At 41.9% G+C, this 15,015-nt stretch overlaps 1 protein-coding gene across 8 annotated transcripts in view; it reads left to right on the top strand.

Annotated features, from left to right (window-relative positions):
• The window catches only part of TSGA10 (testis specific 10), a 79,436-nt gene extending 68,078 nt beyond the window's left edge, over positions 1–11,358 (top strand). For 7 of the 8 annotated variants that reach the window (XM_072135752.1, XM_072135751.1, XM_072135748.1 and 4 more), the window contains 8 exons: positions 949–1,117; positions 2,722–2,832; positions 3,597–3,782; positions 4,676–4,885; positions 5,494–5,696; positions 7,057–7,161; positions 7,655–7,801; positions 11,226–11,358. In XM_072135752.1, the coding sequence (XP_071991853.1) occupies positions 949–1,117; positions 2,722–2,832; positions 3,597–3,782; positions 4,676–4,885; positions 5,494–5,696; positions 7,057–7,161; positions 7,655–7,801; positions 11,226–11,250 (1,156 nt within the window). In that variant the 3' untranslated portion in view covers positions 11,251–11,358. Of the gene's footprint in view, positions 1–948; positions 1,118–2,721; positions 2,833–3,596; positions 3,783–4,675; positions 4,886–5,493; positions 5,697–6,415; positions 6,525–7,056; positions 7,162–7,654; positions 7,802–11,225 lie in introns of those variants that run through there. The other variant, XM_072135754.1, reaches the window with a different exon arrangement.
• Positions 11,359–15,015: the final 3,657 nt, after the last annotated feature.

The raw sequence follows: 15,015 nt of genomic DNA, 5'->3' as shown, positions 1-15,015 counted from the left end.
CTGCGGGAAGCTGCGGAGCCACGGGAGCAGCTGCGGGAAGCTGCGGAGCCACTGGAGTAGCTGCGGGAAGCTGCAGAGTCACGAGAGCAGCTCTGGGAAGCTGCGGAGTCACGGGGAACACTGGGACCAGGCAGGAGACCTGAAGTAGCCGAACTTGAGGTGGTTCAAACCTGGACTGGATCTTTCTCAGGAACTTGGTATGGGTAACCATGTCTGGGTCACCACTATCCCATAGAGGAGTAGCCCAGTCCATATCGGGGTGACTGAAGCAATGGGAGGAGTCGCGGGAGCCTGCTGCTGGGAGGCAATTATCTGAAGAGTGGCAGTGAGTTTGTCCAAGAGTTCCTTTGGACAGCAATCTCTTGGGACTGCTGGACAATGGTGCTAGGGAGGTCACCCAGTAGCAGGTACGGATCCTTGACACTGTCCATGGCTTTTGCAGAGATCATGACCTTGGCAGAGTCCATGGCCAGATCTTGCTGTCACAGTCTCAGGGAAATAGTCCCTTGGGACTAAAGTGTTGTGGACTCCCTGGACCACCGCGAGAGATAACAATACTAGCCGCTAAGTGAACTCCTGGTCTTCGCCAGACCCCGCCACAAAGCGGGATGGTCTTGTTGTGGCGGGGAGTCACCAGGTCGCTCCGCGGGTGCGACTAGGCCCGCGGCGACAGCCAAGGTGGGGACGCAGGAAGGCAGGACCTGGGATGGCAGGCAGGACCTGGGATGGCAGGCAGGACCTGGAATGGCAGGCAGGACCTGGGATGGCAGGCAGGACCTCGGATGGCAGCAGGACCTCGGAAGGCTGGCTCACTTAATTCAGTGTAGGGAACAACACACAAATGGAAGCGATCTTGAATTAGGGCTCACACTTTCTTTTCTCCCTCCTGACCTGAAAGTAAATATGTGATGATTGTTTAATTCAGTGTTGCTCTCTGTTGTTTCCTAGGCAATCCTCTAAAACCATTAGCAGCCATGAGCAGGAGGTCAGTCGATTACATAGACAAATGGATGATATAAGTGAAGAACTGTCTCGAACAGGAAGGGAAAAGGAGACTGCTGTTCAGGAGAACTTGGCTTTGCATGACCACTTATCCAAGAACAAGACGGAGATGCAGGTAATATGGATGTTAGATATTCAATCATTCTCTATCCTTCACTAAATCATGTTAAATATTATATTAAACAATTCAAATGGGATTTGATCCAATAAACAGTTATGAAATATAAGATATCACTATATATCAAAATATAATCAGCTGATATTACTTTCTGCCTGGTTGAAATTGGACTAGTCTAACAGGGCCATCATGGCAATTGCCCTTGGCAATGCGTGCTGATTTATTGTGGGACCTGCTTACTAAATCACTTGGGAGTGGGTGTTGCTGGCTCTCTCAACTTTAAATATAAGGGGACAGATGGATGGAGCATGTTAAATTTCAACATATCCAGTCCTGTGTTTTCATGCTAGATAAACAGTGACTCTTTTCCTTTCTACCCAATGAAAAACTATTTACCTTATATACTTGATTATAAGCTGAAAAAACCTAACTCGGCTTATAGTCTAGTCTATAAAAAAAACGAAAAAAAAACAAAATGTGTACTCACCTTCCGAGGTCTCTTCTTTCCATCGATGCTCCGGCTTCAGTTCGTTGTCTCCATGTGATGCCGTCTCTCTCGCGTCACAACATCAGGTGCTTGCTGACATTCTAGTGTGTGCGCCGCCATTGGCACACACCATGATGTCAGTGAGAGGCTGACATCATGACGCGAGTGATGGCATCACGTGGAGACACCGCGCCAAAGTCAGAGCTTTGATGAAAAGAAGAGGACCTGCCCGGGGGCTTTGGAAGTACACATTTTGTTTTTTTTTCTTATAGGCTACAAGTTATATACTAGGGGACACAGGCTGCCAGCTATATACTGGGGCTGGGGGCTGCAGACTATACTGGGGGCAGGGGCTGCAGGCTATATACTGGGGGGACAGGGGCTGCAGGCTATATACTGGGGGCAGCAGCTGCAGGCTATATACTGTGGGGGAGTGGCTATAGGCTATGCACTGGGGAGCAGGGGCTGCAGGCTATATGCTAGAGCTGCAGGCTATATACGGGGGACAGGAGCTGCTGGACATATACTGGGGGCAAAGGGCTGGCTGTACACTGGGGGCATGAGCTGGCAGGCCATATTCTAGGCTTATATCTGAATAAATATGTTTTCCCAGTTTTTCAGGTCATCTATTAAATATATGTATGAGCACTTGGAGACTTTTACAGCTTATTAAGGTTTATAAAAGTAGAAATCTAATTGCCTAAGTTAAATTTTTTAAGTATTGTTATTTACTAAAAGTGTCTAAAAGATAGACAGTACAAAGCTATTTATTAAAGTATCTTATGTAATATGATATGTTTTGGTGCAGTTTAAAATGTAAATTTTGCCCCTCCTGCTGCTTGTCTAAGTTGCTTAAGTTAGATGAATATGCCAGATTTTGGTGCATTTGTGGTGCGCTTTTGAGACAACTTAGGTTGCCTCCATTTACCCAGAATATGACTCTTCTGTTTCTCTAGGGAAAAAACTGTCTTGAAACTCTTGATAAAGGGTGCATATTTTTTATCTGCAAATGATGACATATTAATAAACATATTGCTTAATAAATTACATTAACTGCTATTTATTTTACCAATAGAGATCTGAAATTTGATGTGTTGTTTCATTTTGTTTTTAGACATTAACTCATAAGTTCAAAGACAGCCAAAGTGAACTTCAAGATGTGAAGCTTAAACTTCAGAGTGCTAAAACTGATGTCACACGACTTGAAAATTTAGTGGCCTCCAAAGTAAGCTGGAAAAGAATGCACTATGCAAAATGGCATCTACATCCATAGAACACATATTGTTTGATGTAAAGTACAATATATAGTATGTGCAGCATAATTGTATAGTTTGATAAAATATGGAGCAAAACATGGTATCTAGGACTGTGTAGGATTACCACTTAATGGCAAAGAAATATTTCAAGATCATGTGATTACTATTAATATTTTTACCACTTAAAGGAAGTTTACCAGCAGTTTTGAACATAAAAATGCTGTTAGGTGTGGGCCCTGGAGAGCTCTGTAGCATACCTTGTTAGTAGCATCAGGGTGGTAAAATGTATTTATATTTGAGGATTGTAGCTGGATTTGCACTTGGATGCACTTGTGTGAGATTTTTTCACTGATTACAGCTCAGCCCCTCCTCTTTGCTCTGATTTAGAGCAGTAGCAGACTTTTGGTTAGATATTACAGGAGAGGGTAGGGACTGAGGAGTGGTTTAAATACAGAGATAAAAGAACACAGCAGTCTATGGATACTTCCCCATTGCATCAAGTCAAGCAGCAAACCTGGAATATAAAAGGCATTTTTCACAGTCCTGCTGCTACTAACAACACACAAAGGTATTGTTACAAAGATCTCCACGACTGCTACCTAACGCTGTCTGCAGTTATGCATGGTAAACTGCTGGTAGACACCTTATAAATTTTTCATACAAGTTTCCTGTTGACCATAAACACACAAGAAGTCTCCACAATTACAAACAAAACATTTTTCTTTATTGACAGGAAAAAGAAATTCGAGACCTTATTGAAAATTACCGCAAATCTTCAGCTCAGGCAGATATGTGGGAAGATAAATGTCACCAACTGGAGAAGGAATATAACTGTGTTAAGCTGGATCTTCATGGTGCAGAGTCAGAACGCAGAAGACTTAAAGAGAGAGTAGATGCCTTAGAACTGGAATCCGAACAAGTAAGTTTTCATATAAAGATTGGTTTTATGTTGTTAGAAAGGTAATGCTTGTATTAACTAAACGGGCACAGTACTGAAAAATATGCAAGATACAAATGTGGCATCTGAAAGAAACCTGTTTACTTTGGGCAAGAGGGTCGACGATTTTATAAAAACATACATAGAATAATATATAATAATTTCAGTCTCCACACTTTAAGGAAAGCTGTCATCATTTTTACATAATGACAGGCTCCCATTGCCTTTGGCAGTTCAAACGGAACAAGTGGCTCTTCTCCTACTCCTTACTCACATTGGAATTATTCAGATGCACAACCTGTCATCATGTAAAAATGACCTTCCTGATGACAGGTTCGCGTACACCAAAAATCCGATCGCGTGCACCAAAAAACCCGGCGCAATTCAGGGAAAATTGGCGCAAAACTGTAAAATTCGGGTAACCCGACGGAAAAACACGATTTGGGCCCTTAGTAATTGACCCCCATTGCGTTGAGGCACTGTGCATCACCGTGCTGGGAACATGTCGACTGACCGCAAAAGGTAGGGCAGGTCCTATTCTTGCCTGTCTATGCAGGGGGAGCAGTCACTTCCTATGGATAACAGCAAGGTGAGTAGTTTTCACCCACCAATAACAGATGAGCTGTAAGCACAGCAAACGGCACGTTTCTTCATGTGCTTCAGACCTTCCTGTGGTGACCATAAAAATACTTTGGATTTTCGCTTTTATGGAATCAAAAAGGATATGACAAAAGAAAGTAAGTTTCATATGATTTTAAAGGCAGTGTGACCATAGCCAGAAGTGACAAAACCACAATTTTGAACCCATCGCAGAGCTGTGCAGCCTATTTTGAATTGTTTCTAAGGCATCTGTATTTTTTCATATTGCATTTCAGCATATAACCTCAGAGCAGTCTTATAAATCTCAGATTACTACTTTGACCAAATCAGTTACAAGGATGGAAGAAGAGCTGCGACAAGTTAGAGCAGATAAGTCATCAGCCCTCAGCGACCTGGCATCTACAAGGGAACTTTGTGTTAAACTGGATTCTGGTAAAGAAATGATAAACCGCCAACTCTGTGCCAAAGCGCAAGATGTAGAGATGGTATGTTACCTATGTCATTTTCAGTTATCATATTATTATATTATGACCATGAGTGCTAAGAAATATTTACTGTGTAACTTATTTTTAACATTCTTAAGTTAAACAGGCCTCAGAGTAACCCTTTATTGTAACCTTGGAAATGTTGTATGACGTCTAGTTAACAACATCTCAGTCGTAGCTCAAATCTTGTTCTCTTAAAAATATAAATCAGGCAGTAGGGGACACAACTGGCAGTTTTGAGGTAGTGTAGTTTTGGCTTTGGGTGGTGTTGAGTGTTCAACTGCACTGCTAAACCTTCTACTGCCAACCGCATCTGCCACTTCAAATGACTGATAGGAAGCGAAAAAGAAACTCACATTAGAGCTGAAATACTAAAATATTTTTTTATGGTTACAGTTATGCTACTTTCTTGAATATATGGACAAACATATACATTAGGATTCCATGTGAAAATCTAGTGAACTCCATCTCTATGTTCAAGAAAGTTAAGGCAGGACAGAAAAATAATGGTGGCCACACAAAATATTCACTCTATCGGCATTTTCACTTAGTGGTGGATTCAGTATAGACATTGATGGCTGAGACAACTTTTCAATTTTCCTGTTCAGCTGCAGCAAGAACTGGAATCCTCACATTCAGAGATAGAACTCCTCAGGAAGCAACTAGCCAGTGAAAGAATCTCAGTGAAGAACCTGGAGGCTCTATTAGTGACAAACCAAGACAAAGAATTTCAATCCCAAGTGCGGGTCCAGGAACTTGAATCAGAGCTACAGCTGCTTGGAGATAGACTGATATTGGCAGAGAGCAAATTGTAAGTATGGTAAATGTTCTATGTAGCTGCAATCCAATTGATATTACTTAAAATAGTTATTCTGCTGTGCACAGAATAATAGCAGTCAATTAACATTTGCATGTGGCAAGACTTTGATTTACCGCTTCATGTACAAAACACTAAGCCTTTCTATAGTAACAGACCTTTTTTTATCTTAATAATAGACTTCTGTTTATACAAAACTTGTCAGGTCATCCGATATCAGAGCACTTCAAAGAATTATATGATTAAAGGCGTTTGCCCATAAAAGAAATTTTTTAAGTTTTATCCCCTAGTAATGTTTACACAATAAAGATCATTTGTAATCCCCCTACTCAGTTTTATTGCTGTTTTAGCTCTTATCACTCCAGAGGGTGGGTGGGGACTCTCTAAGCAGACACATTAAGATTCCTCTGTGCTATGAAATGCTGTTTGCTGACAATGTTCTTAGACTAGCATGGTACAGGTTTATCTACACTTTTATTTAGCTTCTGAATATTCTACTAGTATCCAACTTAGAACAAGAGAGTTGAGACTGATCAAAGATGAGAGATGATGAGATCCATGAGATGGATATAAAACACACTCTCAGCTCTGATAACTCACCTATAACACGCACCCAAATAAAGACCTTATCTTGTCTGTAGCTTGTAGAGTAAGTCTCTGCACGCTGCTTGCTGGCAGGAAGTGCCTGTGTCTGAGGTGGTCTTGTAATGCAGGAGGCAGAGAGTACTGCAGTATGCAGACAAGGGAAGCTTTCATGAGAAGAATAGTCAGAAGATTTACAGTCGGATGCAAAGTTTTATACACCAGGACAGATAGAGACAGGTTGGAATGATATCTGTGAAATGTTATATTTTTGTGAATAACAGTGAATTAGAGACTGCATTATTTTGTTATTCTTAGAAAGAATATTTTCTTCATGGGAATACCTTAAGATACTTTGGATGGCATTTTGAGGAAAAAAAGTTAGGTGTGGAAATTAACATGTCTGAATTGGCTTACCCCTAATATCATCTGAGTTGAGAACCCCAATACACACAAACTTGTCTGCCAGCCCAACACTTGCCAAATTTGTTCCATTGGGCCTTTATTGTAATTTTTATACATGTCTTTAAGGCATTAGCAAAATACCACTTTTATTTATACCTGACTGTATAGGGATACCAAATACTAGCCATATACTATACTGTATTATACTATATAAACCTATGTATTATTATATAGTAGTTTTATGTAATTTATGCTTCTAATATAAATCCTTTAATTGAATGATAACTAAATTGATAGAGTCATAAGACTTTTAATGTTACCTTGGTAGGATCATTTTTCTCTATGCAATATTTTTTCTTTTATGCAGAGGAACTCAGGGGAGAGAAGCGGGGCAGCTGAGAAACAAGATAGCTCAACAAGAGGCCGAGCTTGAAATTACAAGAAGACAACTATCAACAGAACGCTTTGAAAGGCAAGTGTACTGTAGTCTATAAAGCTTTCCTCGTAAACTTAAGTTAGGACGGAGAAGCTGTGTAGATTGATATACAGTTCTGTGGGAAAAGATTCAGTTTGTCTTTTTATGCTGTGAAGTCAAGTGGGCTCTCTCATATGTTATTGGCATCTCTCTGTATAAACAATTAAAGCGGCAACTGGACTGATCCCCAAATGAGCAGGATTTATAAATTAAGGGCAAGTTATACTAAATATTTTGCAAGAAAACTATAAGTATCAGTCTGCTCAGCTTTTCCTGCTCTAAGACATGTTACCTTGAGACTGTATTTTATTGTGAAAATACAATTTGACAATTTGAGCTTAAAACACTGTTATTTTGCAGGCAAAATCTGTTTGTGTCAGTTTGTCAGTCCATACAAAGCATTCAGTTTGTACTGACATGCTTCCATAGGGAAAATTGGCTTTGATGGCTTCCATTAATTGTTCTTCTTAACTTCATTACTTGTCTGTAGAGAGTTTGCTGTCAAGGAGCTCAGACGCCAGAATTTTCAGGCAACCTCAACCTTTAGAAGAACACCAAGTCCTTCCAGACTCTCACCAGAACGTTCTTTCCGTTCTCCTGAGCGGCGATCCAGATCTCCCGAAAAGTCCACAGAGAGGTGAGTACCAATGTATAGAAGTAGTGATAAGCAAATTGAGTGCGATATTCATAAAATGTTTCTAAACATAAACCTTTTACAAAGTATCACATCATGAATCTGCCTTACATTTTAAGTTACCACTGAACAAAACGAGGTAGCAGATAAATATATAGTCTGATTTAAGATTAATATAATAGTTTTATTATTTTTTAACATATGGTCAGTAAAGAGACCTCAACACAGTTTTCCTGCACAGTGAAATTCGCAGACGCCCAGAAGTCCAGAGTAATGCAGCCGGCCACATTTACTTAAATCCCCAGTTATGTTATTTAAAGATAATGCAGAGATAAATCAATAAAAAAACAGTAACATGCTAAAGTTCCAAGCCAGGCTGTTTCCTTGTAGTTAAAAGGAGGGGACACATGCAACTGCAAGTTTACAACAAATCTATAACCAGTGTTTTGTAAATGTCATTTACAACTGTAAAGGTAGAGAGGCATTTCATGACAAAGCATTTTACTTTCCCAAAAACTACTTTCAGTATCTGTCTTGTTAAACAGGAAAGTAGTATCCTGGTGCTCAGCTCATGACACTTAGAACAATGGTTTTGTAAAGGAGTTTTTATCTTGTTTGGGAGGCCTATGGGTGTTGTATTGGGTGATACTAAGTGACTCATCCTGTCACCTATGTGTGAAATCTGCAAGAAGGCTTCCTGGGCTACAAGTATTTCTTCCTTTTCTCTTTTGTATTTCTACATTGACTTGACTTTATTTCCTTTTTTTTACACATATATATGTATTACAACTCAATTTTTTGTGTTCAAGAGAAAGATTAAAAATCTTTCCAAGTCATCATGTTGACCTCTCGCATCCCGTTTTTTGTTTTTATAGTTCCCCTATTGTTTCTGCTATGATCATTTTAACCTGTTTCGGGAGTCTGCAACCTAAGTCTGCAGCGGGAGCACGACCGGGTCTCCGGGTGTCTTTGAAACAAGGGAAATGGGGTTTATTACCGCTTCTCCCTTCTCTGCTCCTCACAGCATCACTCTGGAGTTAATCAGAGCTGCTGGGTCCAATTAGACCCAGTAACGCTCTGACCAGTACCACCAGTGACAGGGGGTGGTTTTCCTCTGTAAATGAGGCTCTTATAGATGCCCCAGTTACAGGGGAAAACTTGTAAAAGAATAAAGTAACATTAGAAAAAAAAAATCTTACAGATGCCCCCCTCCCTCCTCTGGTCCTCTTCCATACATGATGGCCCCGGCATCGTGTCCCTGTCCCAGTCTGTTGCAGACTTCGTGATGTCAGACACACGCTGATATTGTAATGTGTGCACGGGCATCGGCACACACTATGATGTCATCAAGCGGCTGACGTCATGGTGCCTGCGACGGACCGGGACACGGACCCGATGCCGGAGCTGCAATGGATAGAAGAGGACCTGCCAGGGTGCTTAGGAGCATGAGTACATTTTTTGTTTTTTTCTTACAGGCAGGGGCTGGCAGGGTATAAACTTAAGGGGACTGGCTATATACTACTGGGGGCTGGCAGGCAATATACTACAGGGGACTGGCAGACAATATACTACAGGGGGCTGGCAGGCTATATACTATAGGGGGCTGGCAGGCTACATACTCCAGAGGGCTGGCAGGCTATATACTCCAGAGGGCTGTCAGGCTATACACTAGAGGGGGGTGGCAGGCTATATACTAGAGGGGGGTGGCAGTCTATATACTACAGGGGGCTGACTGGCTTCATAGTACTGGGGGCTGATTGGCTATATAGTACTGGGGGCTGACTGGCTATATACTACTGGGGGCAGGCAGTCTATATATTACAGGGGGGTGGTAGTCTATATACTCCAGGGGGCTGACAGGCTATATACTACAGGGGGCTGGCAGTCTAGTAGTCAGCAGTATTGGTATGATAACTGGAACTATATCTAGAAAAACCTGGTGAATATCCTGCTAGTGCATGGCTTTAGTGCACTCTTGTACTCATATTAATACAGTACATTATTCTCCCTATTGTCCTTATGTCATGCTTCCATAAAATATATTTTACTTTTACATTGCTTGTTTTATGTTAATGACCATAGTTGATGTATGACCTGTGGAAGCTTCTATGTGTTATGATATCAGCTCAGACTGATGTGTTTAGCAGTATTGTGCTGATGGGGCTTCACTTGAGCTCTTCCCTTTGTTAGGGACTTCAGCTGTGAATAGAAGAAGAGAAAAACGTCCATTTACTGTTTCCTGTAGCGCAGTCGTATAGAGTAAAACATTACAAGCTGCCTCTGCACATTCTAACATTTGTCTGACTTATCGCTACCAGATATTATAAATTGTGCTGTAATAACACAATATGCAATCCTTAGAAATACTGAGTGTGACCTCTATTCATTTATACTACCAGTGACCTTATCTGAATTGTTTAACCTGACATTGTCAATGTAGTTACTATGTCTGTTTTGGTGTGGTGATGGCGGCACCTAAAGAAACAACTCCACACTTGTACTTGAACGTTAGCTGTAGGGATACCGGCAAATTTGGTGAGCTATCCTCCTCAATATGCTCCTCAATTGCTCATCACATGCACTGCACTTTCTAGCTGTGCTAACTCACTCGGCCACCACTTCGGCCTGGCTACTCAGAGCCCCCAGACTCTCCTGTCTGTCTCCTCTAGGTCATCTTGCTACTAACTTAATGACTGTTAACTCCTCCCTTCTTCTTGCCATAATCCTCTTGTCCTGCTCTCGAAGCTTGGTTAGGCCATCCCCCTTCTTTATTAAACTTGTAACAATTAAAGGTACATACACAGTACATTGCCATTGCTGTAGGACCCAACATTTTACACAAAGTGGAGGGTGCTACAGTTGCAATACCTTTTACCAGATTAAAGAGGTTGTCCAGGAATACAGTCTTTCTTTATATATGACTGGGGAAAATGTAAAAATAATAAAGAGTTTATACTCACCTCTCTCCATGCTCCTCTTAAGCCGAGCCACCACCTGTCACTGCCAACCTCTGTTAGTATACAGAGGTCTGTGGTGCCTGCTACAGCATTAGTTTCAGTCTGTAGCAGGCGCGTGGCTGTGTTGGGACGGCACTGCCCGGCCTTTGTACACTAACAACGCTAACTAACACTGACAACGTTTTACGAGAAGGTGGCACGGGCTAACAAAGATTGAGAATGGCCTACAGGTATGTGTGGCACGGGTCAGGATGTTAACTTTTATAGAGCTAAAAACCTGTCCACCATAATAATTACTTTTAAAGGCTTATAGAATGTCAATGCTCTGAAATATATATTCCATGTATGTGTGGGGCTAACAGTGGTAGAATTGGGTGAATCTAAACTTTAACCTTATCATGATGTCATATTAGTAGAATAATATGTGTCTTTGTATTCTATGTCTGACTATTACAACTCTTCTCTTGCAGAAGCCTTTTCTTTAGAGACTACTAAATGGATCCAAGATGTAAGATCTTCAGTGTCGGCTCAGTGTCATTTTTGTTGTGCAGCATCTAGTTGAAAACCACTATTAAATATAAGGAACAGTAAAGCGGGATCTCATTTTGTGTCTATGACTATGTTATTTGGCTGTGACAAATCATTTGCTTTTGATACAAGCAGCTACTCAGGGGCATTACTTTAGGGGGTGCAGAGGGTGCGGTTGCAACTGGGCCCGAGTTGCTTAGAAGGAGTTACTTTCCCATATGAGAAGACTATTACTATAACCCATACATTTTAGTCAGCGGCCTGGCACAGACTTTGCCCTGGGGCCCTTCAGCTTCAAGTTACCCCACCACAGCTACTACTTAATGGTTTGATATCATGTCAAGTATATTGGAGCTATCAGGAAATCTCTACTTTCCATTTGTATAAGAGACAAGGATATATTACTAGAAAGCATCAATTATTTAACTCTGTTTGGCTCGCAGCCAACAGATCTTAGTTCTAACTTCTCCACAGTCCATCAACCCCTTCTCACACCCGTACATAATAGAAAATCCTAGCTGGGAGCTACATTCCTCAACCAGACGCACTATTACTTTGAGCGCCTGGCATGCGACCTGTAAGGGGCTTCCCCCTAGGGATTGGACCCCCTGCACCACTTACTGGGGGAAATGATGCTCTTCAGGGCAGCCCTGAGGTCTGCCAAGTGACCCAGGTCTGCCCGATGCCTTCATTAGTCACACCCCTTTCGGGTCTGACTGCAAACTGTCTTAACATGCCAGACAGTTTACACTGCACTACAATATTTTCCAATAAATTATTTAAATTTCCTTAGAAATCACATAAGGACCAGAAACACAGTTTTTCTGCATTGTTATTTTAACTGTGAATTAGATGTCAGATTTGTCATAAATAAATGTCTAGATTCTGAGTAAGGGTGCTAACTTTTGTACTTTATATAATACAATTCTACCTGACATATTCAGCAAAATTACTTAAAGGACACCTGTCATCAGATCTTTGTCACTTGTCCTGTCACTACTACCTGTTGGAGCACCTCACATAGATTCCATCCCAGCCTTTATCTAGTTATTTCATACATTAATCATTGCAAAATCATCATTTCTTTATTATGTAAATGAGGCTGGTCACATGGTCAGAGGCAGTGATGTCACCCCTGTTCCCCCTCCCCTCTCCTCCCCTTGCTTATGTCTGTGTGTAATGTATAGTAAAGCATTGCTAGTGTCTGTGCTGCATCTGCTGACATGCTGCATCCTCCCATACATATATGAGACATAGACATCAGCTACCTGACATGTTCTGCACATGGCTGCCTGGAGCTGCTGTATCTCTCCTATACACACACAGGCTGCAGGGGGCGTGGCCAGCACCAGGAAGCACATCATTATACAGCCTCACATCATTATAGAGGCTGTCAGTCATGCACTGGGGGTATGGCTGTGCCTCCCACTCATGAATAAGCTGGACAGCTTGAATATGCTAATGACTCATTGGACATTTCACAGGTCCTTTGCATACAGCTTTAGGACCTCATTGCTTAGGTTTACAGGCATGTAGAGGGACAATGAAGGGACAGAGGCAATGCTCTCTAATGGCAGTTTATGAAAATCTATTCAGATTAGGGGGGTTATTTTGCATGACGGGTTCTCTTTAAGACTATATCTAGTGTCAATAAAGTTGAAAGGTATCAACTGAGAAGATCAGAACAGACTGGTGAATGTATTTTTGCTTTAAGGGTTTACAAAATTATGTTCTGATTTGTTTGTGTATTTTTTTCTAAACAATAAATATATTTTTATGTGATTTGTAGAATTTGATGTGTATTTAAATAATAAAGCAATTTTATTGTTTAACAAATTATTTATTTGGAGGACAGACTGAATTTTTTCTCAATTAGCCTGTGTACTGACTCCTGTTACAACAACCTCAATTGGTATGCATTGTTTTAATATTTTTTCTACTGATTTTTTTTATTCAATAAAAAATTTCTTATCCTGAGTTAAATGTGTTGAAATGCATTTCTTCAACCTCTTTGCTTAACTAGTTAGTGACACGTAATGAAATAGATCGTCCTATTATCGGCCCGTTACCACATCAGGACGATATAGTACATCGTTCTGATTGCGCTGGAACCTTCAGTGTTCCAGCATGCTTCGCAGCAGGAGACCAGCTGATACATACAGCCTGTTCACTGCTGCGTCTGCCTGGCAGGGAGATCTAACCTCCTAACTGCTGTGATCAAGCATGATCGTGGCAGCTAAGGAGAGAGACAGAAGCAACATGGTAGAAGGGGAGCCATGGAGAGACCCCCCCCCCCATATATGTAATATATCTGGGAGTGTCAGTCAGGACCAGATCCATCATGTTGGTTGGGTGTGAAAAATTAAGCAACGCAAAATGAATACAGCATACCGCCATGTAGTATAAAATGCATACAGTGTGCCGCCATATAGTATAAAATGCATACAGTGTATCAGCAAGTAGTATAAAATACATACAGCGTGCCGCCATGTAGTATAAAATGCATACAGCATACGGCCATATAGTATAAAATGCATACAGCGTGCCACCATGTAGTATAAAATGCATACAGTGTGCCGCCATGTAGTATAAAATGCATACAGAGTACTGTCATGTAGTATAAAATTCATACAGCATACCGCCATGTAATAAAATGTATACAGCGTATTGCCATGTAGTACAAAATAGAAGCTCTGATAAATGTAAAAATACTACATATACATACAGCATATATAAACACATATACAAACAGTATATGCAGCATATGCATACACTGCATATATATATATATATATATATATATATATACACACACCATACACAGAATATACATAAACACTTATACCGCATATGCACTTATACACACACACATGCACATACATACACGAAGACATAAATATATACATGCACAGATAAAGTTACTTACCTTTTTTACTTACCTGACGGGGAGTGGGGGAGCCGGGTGCTCAGTGCTGTCCAGTGGGCTGCCGCAGCATGGTGCCAGCCAACTGGCATAGGTACAGGAGCTCGGTGCCAGGTGGTTGGAGGGCGAAAGATTGGTGCATGCCGGGCTGGTGCCGGGCGGGCACTTGAGAGCTCGTCCCAGTCGTAGCATGGCCAGGAGCATTGTGCCAGTCTGCAGGCGGTTGCATGGTCCTGGCCAACGGCCGGTCACATGGTGCGCGTGGGCGGGCAGCTTGGTTTCGGCAGGCAGGGACCAGAGCGCGACCGGGAGAATGATGGTGGCCGGGGGGCGTGCAAACGGGAGCTCGGTGCTTGCCGGTTGGCAGAAGGGGCGGGCGGCAGCTCAGTGCCGGCTGGCGCAGGGAGCCTCTTGCTGGCTGGAGTGTGGGCCGGAGGGCGGGTGGGAGTAGGATGCGGGCCGGCTGCCGGGAGCACGGTGCCGCCCCCTCGTACAGCAGGAGGCGCGCCGCCTGAAGCGAGATTCTCAACTCGCCTTATGGCAGGTGCGCCCCTGGGTACCCCTTGATCACGTGGCCGACATGTCTGCCATATACAGTGGTCTATTAGCACAGTCCAAGTCTGGCAAACTGTCGGTAAATCTGCAATGTATTGTATAAGGGATCAAGGTATCCCCAGTGTAAGTCCCCTAGTGGGATAGTAAAAAAAAGTAAAAGTTTAAAAAAAAATAAAAAAAGAACAACTCCAAAATTGCCCTTTATATAATTCTATTTTGTGAAAAAAGCCCCACCCCTAAATTGCAATTTTAGT

This window comes from Engystomops pustulosus, chromosome 2, assembly GCF_040894005.1.
Source record: "Engystomops pustulosus chromosome 2, aEngPut4.maternal, whole genome shotgun sequence".
Classification (NCBI taxonomy): Eukaryota; Metazoa; Chordata; class Amphibia; order Anura; family Leptodactylidae; genus Engystomops; species Engystomops pustulosus.
Note: the sequence above shows the minus strand (reverse complement) of the source record. Positions and strands in the feature narration are given on the sequence as shown.